This window comes from Scyliorhinus canicula, chromosome 12 (genome assembly GCF_902713615.1).
Source record: "Scyliorhinus canicula chromosome 12, sScyCan1.1, whole genome shotgun sequence".
NCBI lineage: Eukaryota > Metazoa > Chordata > Chondrichthyes > Carcharhiniformes > Scyliorhinidae > Scyliorhinus > Scyliorhinus canicula.
The window spans coordinates 93,490,899-93,506,124 of NC_052157.1; the positions used below are offsets into that span (position 1 = coordinate 93,490,899).

The 15,226-nt window shown below is 41.9% G+C and overlaps 1 protein-coding gene across 1 annotated transcript in view; it reads left to right on the forward strand.

Moving 5' to 3' along the window:
- Positions 1 to 15,226, forward strand: part of LOC119974296 (myosin-8) — a 263,344-nt gene that overhangs the window by 221,779 nt on the left and 26,339 nt on the right. Inside the window, exons 23-27 of the mRNA XM_038813068.1 lie at positions 2,023 to 2,058; positions 2,467 to 2,493; positions 6,578 to 6,604; positions 14,400 to 14,426; positions 14,993 to 15,028. Of these exons, the coding sequence (XP_038668996.1) occupies positions 2,023 to 2,058; positions 2,467 to 2,493; positions 6,578 to 6,604; positions 14,400 to 14,426; positions 14,993 to 15,028 (153 nt within the window). The remainder of the gene's footprint in view (positions 1 to 2,022; positions 2,059 to 2,466; positions 2,494 to 6,577; positions 6,605 to 14,399; positions 14,427 to 14,992; positions 15,029 to 15,226) is intronic.

Genomic DNA, 15,226 nt, shown 5'->3' on the forward strand with positions numbered 1-15,226 from the left:
AATTTCCCTCCTGGCTATCTTGCATCCCTCAAGCGCCCTATCTGAGCCTTGTTTCCTCAGCCTTATATATGTATCCTTCTTCCACTGAACAAGACATTCAACCTCACTTGTCAACCATGGATTCCTCATTAGACCATCTCTTCCCTGCCTGACAGGGACAGACATATCAACGACACGTCGTATCTGTTACTTGATCGCGTTCCACATTTTAATTGTGTCCTTGCATGACAGACTATGTTCCCAACATTTCCACTTCAGTTCTTGACTGACATCATCGCATTTACCCGTCCTCAATTGTAAACCTTGCCCTGTTGCACGCATCTCTCCCTCTCCATTACTAAAGTGAAAATCAAAGAATTGTGGCCACAATCGACAATCTCACCACCCCCCCCCCCCCCCACTAACAAATGTGTCACTTGCCCTGGTACAATACCAAGTACCAAAACCAATATGGCCTCCCCTCTGGTCGGACAATCTACATACTGTGTTAGAAAAGGTTCCTGGACACACTGCACAAACACCACCCCATCCAAACTATTTGATCTGAAGACTTTCCACGCAATATTTTTGAAGTTGAAGTCACCCATGACAACTTCCCTGTGACTTCTGCACATTTCCAAAATATGTTTCCTAACCTGTTCCTCCACATCTCTGCTTCTATTAGAGGGCCTATAGAAAACTCCCAACGTGGTGGCTGCTCCTTTCCTATTTATCACTTCAACCCATACTACCTCAGTCGGCAGATCCTACTCGAACTGCATCTCTGCAGCTGTTATACTATCTCTAATTAATAATGCAACGCCCCACTCATCCTCTTTTACCAACCTCCCTCATCGTATTGAAACATCTATAACCGGTAACTTCCCACAACCATTTATGCCCCTCTTCTGTCCAAGTTTCCGTGATGGCCACCCCATCTATTCCTAAGTACCGATCCATACCTTAAGTTCCCCCACCTTATTCCTGATGATTCTTGCGTTGAAGTATACACACTTCAATCCATCTCCGTGCCTGCAAGTACTCTCCTTTGTCAATGTTACCTTCCACACTGACTCACTACGCGCTTTGACGTCCTGAACATTGCCAACCTTAGTTTCTGGACTACAAATCCGGTTCCCATTCCACTGCCAAATTAGTTTAAACCCTCCTGAAGAGTACGAGAAAACCTCCCTCCCAGGAAATGGTGCCCCTCTGGTTCGGATGCAACCTGTCCAGGTTGTACAGGTCCCACCTTCACCAGAATGCGCTCGAATTATCCACATACCGGAAGCCCTCACAGCCATGTGTTCAATTGCACTCTCTTCCTATTCCTAGCTTCGTTGTCACGTGGCACTAGCAACTCTGTCTGTCCTGGCTTTTAACTTCCAGCCTAACTCCCTAGTTTAGGAGTGCGTTGAGCATTAACTGTGTTTTTTAAAGGAGAATGTGCAGCATTTTGGGTCTTCAAATTACTTACATAGAATGCAGGGTTTCGAGTGGTCAGGCAGCGTAATGTTGGTAAGATGCATACTAGAAAAAAGAGTGTTGATAAAATAGTTACAGTCAATTGAATGAAATATATTGCACTCGGAAAGGGTCTAAAGTTAGTGACCTGCCATATATATTTTTAAACTTTCCTTGATTCTGCAATACACCTGTGCGGATTAAAATCTGGCGATTTTTTCAAAACAATGTTTTTAATTAAGCAGTGATCATTCCAAAGTGATAGCTTTATTAAGTAAATGCCATGTACTGCAGCATTAGCACAACGAAGAGGAAGTGAAGTACATATCATCGATGCATTTAAGGCTGGTCAAGTAAATCGAAATGAAATCAAGAATATATGGAAGGCTAGTCTGGGATATGTTGGGTCATTTATACATCCTGCACGCAGGAAATAAAAACCCTGTATGAACCTTGTCAGTCTCAGACGGTGCATGTCATGCTGATGAGTATGTTAATCGATTCGTCCATGTCTTCGGAGGAGAAGATCGTTTAGTCTACTTATTTAACTTACTTATTTTTACTTGTTATGTGAATTAGAATTATCAACGTGCCAAGAGACGCTAAAAACATTAGGTGAGCAAGGAATCAGGATAGATTTACAAATAAACAAAACAAATCTAGGCCCATGCGTTTAATGTTTCATTGCAGGTCTGTCTGTCGGTTTCCTTACCTCTCACTCTCTCGCGCTCTCTCTCTCTCTGCGTTTGTCTCTCCCTTTCTTTCTCTAATATTCTCTTACTCTCACTCTATAAATATCTATAACTATCTATTACATGTAAATTATATCAACGTACACAGCTTAACTAGTTTCCAAATCCAGTGCGTTGTTACACAATTTGAAGTACATGGTAACACTTTTCAGACATGACATATTTGTAAACGCAGCAAATTAACGCCGGCTGGCCGATTTCTTCTCTGTACACTAAATTGTTTTTTCTCATATTAATTCGGAACTTTTTGGAATTCTGTTCACCCTGACAGAAAGAAAGCTGGAACGGATAGATAAAGGTTAGCTGATTAAAAAACATCTCCTTGGTTCACATATGTGTCCAACATAATTTCACATTTCCTTTCCACTCAACAAGCCTTTTCACCAGGATTTCTTAAAGCACGCATCCTGCTGTTGAAAGAATAGACTGATGGTTAATCAACTAAAATCGCCATATTGTTGCTGAGAATTTCACTGTTGGGGCAACACGGTGGAGCCATGGTTAGCACTGCTGCCTCACGGTGCCGTGGACCTGTGTTCGGTCCCAGCCCTGGGTCACTGTCTGTGTCAAGTTTGCACGTTCCCGTCGTTTCTGCGTGTGTTTGGCCCTCATAATTCAAGGACATTATCCGAAGGGTATTGATAACGAGAAAGAGTGCAGCAGAAATTTACGTGGATGACGCCACGACTTGATTGTTTGAGTTATGAGGAGACGCTGGATAGACTGAGACATTTTTTTCCCTGGCACGTTGAAGGATAATGGGTGGTCTTACCGACGTCAATAAAAGTATGAAGAGCATAGGGACGGTAGGTAGTGAACTTATTTTCCCAAAGACTGAGGAGTCTAGAACTAGAGGGCATTAGTTTAATATGAGACAAGAGACATACAGTGGATCAGTATTTTCACGCAGGCAGTGGTCGAGGCGGGTACATTATTTTCCTTTAAAAACAGTTAAACCTTATCATGGGCTGGCTGGGTATAGAGTGATATGTGCCAAATGTTGGCAATTAGGATTAGGTTAGTGATAGAAACTGTGTATCATGTACAAGCAGGGCCGAAGGGTCTGTTGCCATGCTGTAAACATCTATGACATATATCTATCTGCAGGGTAGGTGGATTGGCCACTGAAAATTGTCCCTTATTTGTATAAAATTAATTTAGTACTAAAACAAAAGAAAATAAAACTAGGCAGGGAAGAGATGGTCGAGTCAGAAAACCATGGTTGACAAGAGAGGTTGAATGTCTTGTTAAGAGGAAGAAAGAGACTTACGCAAGGCTGAAGAAACAAGGTTCAGACAGGGCGCTGGAAGGATACAAGATCGCCAGGAGGGAACTGAAGAAAGGGATTAGGAGCACCAAGAGAGGGCATGGAAAATCTTTGGTGTGTAGGATCAAGGAAAACCCCAAGGCCTTTTACACATATGTAAGAAATATGAGAATGACTAGAGTGTGGGTAGGTCCAATCAAGGACAGTAGCGGGAGATTCTGTATTGAGTCTGAAGAGATAGGAGAGGTCTTGAACAAGTATTTTTCTTCAGTATTTTCAAACGAGAGGGGCCATATTAATGGAGAGGACAGTGTTAACCAGACTGATAAGCTCGAGGAGATACTTGTCAGGAAGGAAGATGTGTTGGGCGTTTTGCAAAACGTGAGGATAGAGATGACCCCGGGCCTGACGGGATATAGAATTTAGAACATAGAACATAGAACAGTACAGCACAGAACAGGCACTTCGGCCCTCGATGTTGTGCCAAGCAATGATCATCCTACTCAAACCCACGTATCCACCCTATACCCGTAACCCAATAACCTACCCCCCCCCCCCCCCCCCGCCTTAACCTTACTTTTTAGGACACTACGGGCAATTTATCATGACCAATCCACCTAACCCGCACATCTTTGGACTGTGGGAGGAAACAGGAGCACCCGGAGGAAACCCACGCACACACGGGGAGGACGTGCAGACTCCGCACAGACAGTGACCCAACCGGGAATCGAACCTGTACCTTGGAGCTGTGAAGCATTTATGCTAATCACCATGCGAACGTGCTGCCCTACCTTGGATATATCCAAGGATTCTATGGAAAGCAAGAAATGCAATTGCAGAGCCGTTGGCAATGATATTTTCGTCCTCGCTGTCAACAGTGGTGGTACCAGAGGATTGGAGTGTGGCGAATGTCGTGTCCCTGTTCAAAAAAGGGAATAGCGATAACCCTGTGAATTACACGCCAGTTTGTCTTACTTCGGTGGTAGGCAAAGTAATGGAAAAGGTACTGAGGGGTATAATTACTGAGCATCTGGAAAGACACTGCTTGATAAGGGATAGTCAGCACGGATTTGTGAGGGGTAGGTCTTGCCTCACAAGTCTTATTGACTTCTTTGAGGAGGTGACCAAGCATGTGGATGAAGGTAAAGCAGTGGATGTAGTGTACATGAATTTTAGTAAAGCATTTGATAAGGCACCCCATTGTAGGCTTGTGTAGAAAGTAAGGAGGAATGGGATAGTGGAAAATTTGGCCAGTTGTATAACAAACTGGCTAACCGATAGAAGACAGAGAGTGGTGGTGGATGGCAAATATTCAGCCTGGAGCCCACTTACCAGTGGTGTACTGCAGGGATCAGTTGTGGGTCCTCTGCTGTTTGTGATTTTCATTAACGACTTGGATGAGGGAGTTAAAGGGTGGGTCAGTAAATTTGCAGATGATACGAAGATTGGTGGAGTTGTGGATAGTGAGGAGGGCTGTTGTCGGCTTCAAAGAGACATAGCTAGGATGCAGAATTGGGCTGAGAAGTAGCAGATGCAGTTTAACCCTGACAAGTGTGATGTTGTCCATTTTGGAAGCACAAATATGAATGCGGAAAACAGGGTTAACGGTGGGGTTCTTGGCAATGTAGAGGAGCAGAGATATCTTGGGGTCTATGTTCATAGATCGTTGAAAGTTGCCACTCAAGTGGATAGAGCAGTGAAGAAGGCCTATGGTGTGCTATCGTTCGTTAGCAGAGGGATTGAATTTAAGTGCCGTGAGGTTATGATGCAGCTGTACAAAACCTTGGTCAGGCCATATTTGGAGTACTGTGTGCAGTTCTGGTCGCCTCATTTTAGGAAGGATATGGGAGCTTTGGAAAAGGTGCAAAGGAGATTTACCAGGATGTTGCCTGGAATGGATAGTAGGTCATACGAGGAAAGGTTGAGGGTGCTAGGCCTTTTCTCATTAGAACGGAGAAGGATGAGGGGCGACTTGATAGAGGTTTATATGATGATCAGGGGAATAGACACGCCATTACAAGGGGACATACATTTAAGATAAATGGTGGAAGATATAGGGGGATGTCAGAGGTAGGTTCTTTACCCAGAGAGTAGTAGGGGCATGGAATGCACTGCCTGTGGAAGTAGTTGAGTAGGAAATGTTACGGACCTTCAAGCGGCTATTGGATAGGTACAAGGATTAGGGTAGAATAATGGAGTGTAGATTAACTTATTCTTAAGGGCAGCACGTTAGCATTGTGGATAGCACACTTGCTTCACAGTTCCAGGGTCCCAAGTTCGATTTCGACTTGGGTCACTGTGTGGAGTCTGCACATCCTCCCCGTGTGTGCGTAGGTTTCCTCCGGGTACTTCGGTTTCCTCCCACAGTCCAAAGATGTGCAGGTTGGGTGGATTAGCCATGATAAATTGCCGTTAGTGTCCAAAATTCTATGATTAACCGAGGACAAAAGTTCGGCACAACATCGTGGGCCGAAGGGCCTTTCTGTGCTGTATTTAGCGATCTGTATTTCTCTATCTATCTATTTCAATTTCGTCCCTTCATCATTCCACCTCGATCTTTCAGCATAAAAGACACAATTCAATTATGTGCACTTCAAGCATGGAAAATAAATAAAATCAGATTGACGGGGTCGGAGCGCTCCCATGGAAGACTGCCAGTGGAGTAGAAAATGAGCGGCCTTGCCAGATTCTTATCTCAACCTCGTGCCGCATGTTAAAGCGTGGCAAACTTGGCACTTTTCTTTCAGAAAAGGACAATCAGATTAACAAAGGACAGTTTGCCTTTTTTGTTCGGCATTATGATCGAAGCAATATACGAGGGTGGAAACAATCGACGTCTGGAGAATCGGCATCTGGGGAATTATAAGTGATGTTTGGATAATTATCATTGATACACAATGAGATGTATTCCATGAGTAATAACTTTGACAATTCAAACTTTGACAAACTTTGCCTGGGCAAAGAAAAAATAAACAACGTGTCTTGGAGGTGTAGAGGCATCGACTGCGATCCTTTATCTTCGTTAAAAGAACAGCAATTTGTGAAACAATGATTATGCGCTTTTACAAACGAAAATGCGTATGTGTTAATTGCAACTCATTTTAATTCTGTGCAGATGAAGAAACGAGTGACAAGAATTCAGGTAAAATAGTAATGAACTGACCAGGTTACTTGCAAATAGGGTTCGTCCTCATTATCCGAACTGTTTTTATTCAATGAAGGGCAAATATCGTTTCGCATCTGTTAAACTCGACTTCATCATGTTATCTTCCATCTGCCCTGTGTGTTCCTTGTTTCATCCACGAGGCTCAACGTCTGCTCCCTCAGTGGCATTTTCAAACAAATGTCCGAAATGGGCAACTTTCTCCCTCATGTGTTATAACTACCTCGCGTGACATACCCTCAAACCGAAACCTTAGAACACCCCAGTAGCTTGACGTACAACCACCCAAACACCAAGATGCGATGACCCACCGAATATCTTTGTATGTTATCGCCTACCATAATTCTTACCTGAATCTCATGTCTGCATCCCGAAAATCTGGTCCCTGTTCCTTTCAGCAAGCACGTACGCCAACAGTATTGATCAAAATCGGAAACAGAATACAATAGAAACATTCCTCTTCATCATGATGAATCCCGATCACTTGCAACGCATTAGCGGCCTGCCTGTGCAGTTGTTTCCCTGCTGCCCTATGCAGCGTATTATTTGCCGCATTCTATTTCTAACCGGCATGCAACCACTTAATAAATCTGCTGAATGTGCAGCCGCAATCTGTATGTGCGCACTGAGGACACATCAATTGATTGCACGATCATAGTCAATGAATCATCCCCTGTTGCAAGTTAGCAGTGTAATTGCGTAGCATCAGTATTGCTTAAGTTGACATTTATCCCAAATCACATATTTAGGTTACATACATAAACCCATTTTCGTCGGTGACCAGTCAATACCCCTCTCCCAGAACAAATTCTCAGACGGTCCCTGACAGCCTTTTTTGGCGTCAATGATGTCTTGTCCTGACTTCGAAATGGGCAGATGAACTGATATATCCACCCTATATCAGTTTAGGGTTTCCTGCCTTCACCACCTTTACCTAGTTCATCCACTACTACGTTCTGCTGCTTGACTCACTAATCTAGACGGAAAATGATTACACATAATTAGTTCTGGTCTATGCCCCGTAATTTACCAACTCTAAACATCAGGGCCAACACAACTCGATTATTTGTGTATTTGATTGCCTAAAGTTTGTTTAAATGACAGTCGTGAGCTCAGTGGGCAATAATGGGTCCGGACAGGCAAGATGCCCTCTTGATTTGCAGCATTCCGAATTTGGTTTTGAGGGAATGAACAGAAAGGCATAATGGATAGTCAGGCCAAGTTAGGAGTAACATTTTACTACAGTAGAATAAGGAGTTAGGTTAGTGGACTTTTAAACGTCTCTATCTTAGGCTGGAGAAACATGGTCAAGAAGGGTAGATGGGAAGTTGCAAGGACGAGAATGCTGAGTGAAAGCCCCCACCCCCAGGGCTGAGGAATATGAAATGAGCCAATCAGGGTTTATTGCCAGGTCAATAAGTGTATACGGATGAACTATGGGAATCTTGCATTCATTACTGTTGCCTTGTTTGGTCGTATGTATGTGAAACTTGATGCAACTTGAAAGTATCTTAAAGAAATGCTTTGTCCCTTTGTTCACTCGCTCTTGAAGATTCACGCGACATGGGTGTTTCCTGTCCTTTTTAATAGAGTGAGTCACCCCAGCAAGCTGGTTATAATAAACAATAATTGATACCTGCAAGTCCGTCTCAAATTTATGGAGACCAGACTGACAGCAAAGGAATCAGGATTGTCACTTTGGAATCCTTCCTTTTCGGCTGGGCAGCTGGTTGAAAGACAACTACATTTCGAGTTGTATATATTACTTTGATGCTGCCCACTCGCAGTGCCTCAGTTATGATTGCTTGATGATTCTTTGACGCATCATTGGTGAATTAAATTCCTCAACGGTGGCATGATGGCGCACTGCTTAGCACTGCTGCCTCCCGGCGAGGTCCAGCATCCTGTTCCGGCCCAAGGTCATTGTTCATATAGCGTTTGCTGACTCGGAGCTTGCGTGGGTCTTCCCCCACAACACAAAGGTGTGCAGCGTGAGTCGATAGGCCAAGTTAATTGCATATAAATTAGAAACATTAAGTGCTGCACACCGTGTATCAACGATTCCACCTTTCGTTCTTAATTTTCTTCATTCATGCACTGCTTAAAATCCTACTCTTTCCACAAATGTTTAATCACCAGCCGTAAGAGCGATGTATTTGCTGTGCTGTTTGCTTTTTCATCGTGACTCATCCTGATCAGTTCTTTGGGACGACTTTGTTACGTTATATGCTTCTGATAGATAGTTTTTTTTAAATTTAGAGTACCCAATTATTTTTTCCAATTAAGTGGCAATTTTGCGTGGCCAATTCACCTACCCTGCATATCTTTTTGCTTTTGGGGGGAAACCGACGCAAACACGGGGAGAATGTGCACCTCGGCGCCGTGAGGCAGCAGATCAAACAACTGCGTCACCGTGCTGCCCTGATTATTCTTGTTTAACGTTATCGATCTGATTGTAAACAACATCGAGTAAATGCTATTATGCATTTTCTGAGGAATTGGCTTGTAATTCTTGATTATAATAACTGGCTTTCGGAGCACAGTTCCTTCCTCAGGTGAAAGAAGCGATATGTCCCAGAAACATAGATAGAGACAAAGTAAAATATACAAGACAGTGCTTTGAATGCGAGCTTTTGCAGGTATTTATGTCTTTACCTGCAAATGCTCACATTCAAAGAACTGTCCTGCATCTTTTTAGTTGTCTATATATATGTTTCTGGAACATACCTCTTTATTCACCTGAGGAAGGAGCAGGGCTTTGAAAGTTAATGATTTGAAACAAACATGTTGGACTTTAACCTGGTGTTGCAAGACTTCTTACTGTGCTCACCCCAGTCCAACGCCGGCATCTCCACATTTTGATTATGATAGACCGAATCTGCAGACCAAGTGAGAATCGCCAGATTGCCCAGGGACTGTGGCGAAATGTACCGCAAACCACTTGTGAAAATCAATAAACATTGGCGAAAGGACATTAGAAACGGAAGTATTGTCACTTCCCTTTTACCCAGATAGTTCCTTTGAACGACAAAAGATATTCGTTGTAATCAAGATTTAATTAAATAATAGAAAACCATTTTTTCACCAGTCATCTTCAGAACACATTTATGAGGTGCATGGCGGCGCTGTTTGAGCAGTGCTGCCTCGCAGAGCCGAGCACCCGAGTTCGAACTTAATCCCAAGTCGCTGTCCGTGTGGAGTTTGCACATTGTCCCATATTTGCGAGGTTCTCACCGCCAAAAGTCAAATGCGTGCCGGGTAGTTGGATTCACCACGCTAAATTGCCCCCTATTTGTAACAAAAAATTGGTACTCTAAATTGAAATTGGAAAAATCAGAACTCATTTACTATTTTGGATCGTTTGTCGAGAGAAATTCAATTCATCATGATGTACCAGAATCACTGTGCCAAACCACACCTGTTTGTAACTTCAAAAAATGCATAACTAATGACTATTATGAATGCAAATTTGTCTTGCAGTAGTTCTTGTACGAGTCGCTGGGCAGCCAACGAAAATAATGTATATTTTAGGACTGGAGAGCAGGGAAAATCGTGCGATTTGGCGAATTGTGGCGCAGCACAGCCGTTAGGAACACCATGCGCTAAAGAACATACTTATGCACGGGAAAAAATCAATGTTTGGATGACACCTAGCCCAAAAGTCAGCCCTAACTGTATTAACTGAGAAGGACTTTGGACGAAAGGTAAACAGGTAGTTCGCAGTTCTGGTTGATTTATGAAATTTTCCTCAAAATATAGAATGCAGGGTCTCTTTACTTGCAAAAACAAACATTTGTAGTAGCCTCAATATTTTATCGTTCATTGGTAAAATGATGCTCAACTTCTGTGTCTTATTCAACAAAAACACAATTATAGTTTGGACTCCAATATTCCTTGAGAAAATCAGGAAGCGTAATTTCTCATACCCTGTCCTCTCACGAGCAGATATCAGACGCGCATTAAACCCGATTGCGGTGAAGACCAAATCTGAGCTGATGCTCCCTTCTGTCATGAATTAATTGGCATATATTTTTAATTTGAATTGATGTGAGTGAAACAAGGAACTTGCTTATATTAAAATATAGAGTTTCAACAGATTTCCGTTTAACCAAATATCCTGATCATGCTTTCCTAATCTGCCACTGCTGACAGCAGAGTTTAATTTTCCATTTGATCTATTATTCTGTGCCTTCCATCAAGGGAATACATCGATTTTGCTCCTGAGACACTTACTGATGTGCAGAATCATTCACAAAAGGCAATGTGGTGACCAATAAAGCCCCTGGCTGAATATTATCTTGCTGTTTTTAGTTCTCACCAAGGAGGGACTATATGTTCTTTTAATCGCAGATTTCGCAAATATGAAGAAAACTCTCGAAGCTGCAGGAGCGCAATTCCGCAGTACCATACATTGCTACCCGTTCCAAACTATAAAGTCACAGTTCTTAACACTGCGCCGCACGGTGCTTGAGATTCGGGTTCGATGCAGGCCTTGTTTCCCTGGGGTTTCCACCTGGATTTGATTCAGGTGCTCCGTTTCCCTCGAACAGCTAATATCTGTAAGTTCTATTGATTGGTCATGGTAAACTGCTCTTTATTTTCCAGGAACGTTCAGGTTGTGTTCGGTAGTTGCAGTGTGCAAGCCGGGTGGACCTCGGCTGATGGTCTCTGCAGACTCGATGGGCCGAATGGCATCCTTCTGCACAGTACGGATTATAAAATGTACGATTAGATTCTGAGAAAAATCATATATGTATATTAACTTCCAAAATAGCATTTTGTGAACGTTTGGAAGCTGACGATCGTAGGCACTTTGTTTTAGTAAAATTTTGAAAAACAACAAGTCAATCAATGATCTATTACGAATTGTAATTAAGATACTGGGTGACACAAAAAGATCAAATGCACCCCAGTTGGATAGACACACAATTGGAATGTTGATACTTATGAAATGGAACATGGAAATTGGCAGAAATGCAACATCAGGTAACCGTTAAAATTCATGGAAAGGTTTATCAATATGGAGAATAAAGTGTATGTGGAGTGCTATAAATGTAACAGGGCAGTGGTCCACCGTAGTTTTCAAGGAATATTGGATCGTGAACTGTATCGATGTATGCTAAGGTTCAAAACGGAAACAAGGAATTTATGATGACAATTTCAGAAAAACCTGATTCATCATAATTTGATATCGTTTAGTCACTTCCGCTAACCAGTTCAAATAAACAATGGAACGATTACAGAGAAGGAGCATCATAAATTTCGGTTCATATGAGATCGAATGATGAGATCATCACTGAGAACAGTACATTGGTGAAACTGGAATGTTCTGCCAAGAGAAGATCTGCTTGAGATAGGTTTTGTGCGAGGTGATTACGAATATCGGCAAATCTGTTAACATTCGATAAACAAAGTATGCAGATAAAGGATGAATCATAACGCAACTTCAGAAGAATAAAGAGTCTACAAGTGCAATACACTGTCGAATATATATTTTTGGTGCATCGCGAATACAGAATTTGTTACAGGTCCCAAATTGTCCTTGAGAATGTGGCACTGCGATGCTTCCTTGAATTGCTGTCATCCATGCGACTTTGGGACAGCACCATGTTGTTACGGAAGCCGTGCCAGGATTTTGACCGAAAGGCATTGGAGGGACGGTGCATAGTTCCACCTCCAACGGTGAGTGTGTTGGAGGGGAAATATCAGGTTGTGGCATCCTATTCATCTGCTACCTCCTTTTCTTCCGGTAGTTAACGGTTGTGCGTAAAAACATGGAGTTTACAAGCATCGATGAGTTGCTGCTCTGAACGCTTTTGGTGATTCACTTTCCTGTTAGACTGCATCAGTGGTGGAAGCAGCAAACTACTAAATACTGTGGGTTAATTGCAATAATGACATCCACAAATGTTATAGAATAAAGAATTGAAGGGAATGCAAGACATTTAAACAAATTTAGATCCCGGGATTGCGGTTCATAAGATTTCTTAAATTGCTTTTAGACAATTAACAGTAAAACAAAAAAAAACATATATCAATAGCCATATAGATATGTTGAATTGTAAATATCTGGATAGATAGTTAGAGAGACAGATACATAGATAGACACATAGATAGATGGATGGATAGACAGGTCAATGAATAGATTGCTAAATAAATAGTAAGACAGATAGATATACACATACATATAAATATATATATATATCTACAGAGAGAGCTAGATCGATAGACAGAGAGAAAGGAAGAAAGAAAAAATAAATAAAGAAACAAACAAAGAAATGAACGAAAGAACAAAGAAGATGGATGGACAGGACATAGTTTGGTGCATCGATCGATGGTGAATGGTGCATGGGTAGCTAGATGTGTAGAACCTTGGAATCCTTACAGTGCAGAAAGACCCTGATCGGTACATCGAGTCTGCACCCATTCTCTGAAAGAACACGACACCTAGGTTCACGTCCCCGCCCCAACCCTGTGACCTTTTGACATTGTCTAACCTTTGGGCAAAAATGGGAGGTTTAGCATGGTCAATTCAACTAACCTGCACATGGTGCACTATGGGAGGAAACCGGAACTCCTACAGATTGTAAACATGGGACTTGGCAAAGCCTTTGAAACGGTGATCCATGGCGGGAATTGAGCATGATTATCTAGCGCTGTGATGCAGTAATGCTAACCATTGTGCCGACCATCCGCCGCCTCGATCAAATTACATGTGTGTTATCTTGGTTGGCCGGAACTCTTTTCATGGCTGGAGTCAGCACGATTTGTAAGGGAAGGTAGCTAGCAATAAGAATAATTGATGTACAGCTGATACATTTTGCACACCTGCCATACAAAGGAAATGGACAAATTCCACTTTGGGAAACAATTTGCTTCTCTAAAACACCTGCTGACTCCTGTCAACAGTGTTCAACATTTGGGGACAGCACGGTGGCGCAGTCATTAGCACTGCTGTCTCACGGCACCGATATCCCAGATTCGATGCCGGCTCTGGGTCACTGTCCATCTGCAATTTGCACATTCTCACAGTGTTAGCGTGGGTTTCGCCCTCATAACCCAAAGAAGTGCAGTGCAGGGTAGGTGGATTGGCCACGGTAAAGTGCCCCTTAATTGGAATCAATGAATTAGGCATTATAAATTTGAAAAAAGAGAAATTATTCAACATTTTTTCATAAACACCACACGGAAATACCTAATTTACTAATCGCTAAATCACAATTTCCATTATGTCTCTCACTGAACCGATGCAATACATAGATAACCTATCCTTAATGCTCTTCGTTTTTCACGGTTTTGCCCAAAAGCATTGGTTGTGTCCATGACTGACAACATCGCTTTAGAAAATGGAACTCCAACGTGCATTTCAAGAGGAGGAACAAAAAGGAACAGAATTGGAAAAAGATGCAACCTTGAAAGATGATGTGCCTAACGGACATATTATGGATTGGAGGCAATGGGAGCAGCCATTTTTACATCGGCAGCAATCTGCCGCCGAAAATAAAATTCCACCTCAACATATCCACTAGCAAACTCAAAGACACACGCACGCACACCACGTGTTTTAACTTACACGAAGTTTCAAAAAAATGAATATCAATCCCAGCCAGCCACAGAATGCCAGCTATGTTCCGTATTGATAGTACTATATTTTTCGTAACTTGAAAAATAATTTCGTCCGTTTGCAAAATAACTTGATTACTCGATTCCAAAATTGCTGATACTGTTTCCATGTTATATGTTGTTGTTTAAATGTGTCTTTTGCCTTCATTAGTGGACATCGAACGTGAATTGAATGAAAGTAGGTGATAAAATGCATTTCATATGTCATATGTTTTACTTGTCAAAACGTTGGTCGCAACGAAGCCACATAATTTAAAGCTATCTTGAAATATAGAATAGGCTGAACCTCGTTCATGGGGGAAATTATGGATACTGGTGACGTTCAGTTGACATTCGAATTAACAACGATTTTAAAGTAAAACATAACGCAGATGCTTGGAAATGCACGGACACAGAAAACAATGATCACCGTATTTGCAATCCAGTCTCCATTTTTCAGTAAACAACTGAAAAGAGACAGCTTTCTTTTCTCTGCGCTACGTTTGAAAAATACTGACCAGGAAAGTAATGAGCGTTAATTACAGAGATTTTTCTGAGGAAAGTAGAGAAAACGAAATTAAATGTATCAGTCAAATGATGAGATATGATGAACATGGACGGGGCTAGAAGCACACGTAATTCCACGTGTGGAATGAACTTTGTGGGCTCAGATATTCCTCGCAATCAGTCAGAATCTGAAAATTGAATCATCTGACTTTCAGCATGAGACGATTAATTGTCCGATTATTATGTGTTCCTCTTTAGAATTATCTGCCTGTCGCAAGTCGCTCAAGGAATTAGGTGAGCAATGTGACGAAATTTTGTCTGAATATTCCACAGCTCCAAGGTACAACATTTTTCATTTCATTAAACTAACAACTCAAAAAGAATGTCATGCGTAGATGTTGAAAGATTGTACGTCGGTCCTAGCCTTCCGTCAATTTGTATAAAAAGTGCGATATCATTACATACTTTTAAATGTAACGTTAGTTGAATTAT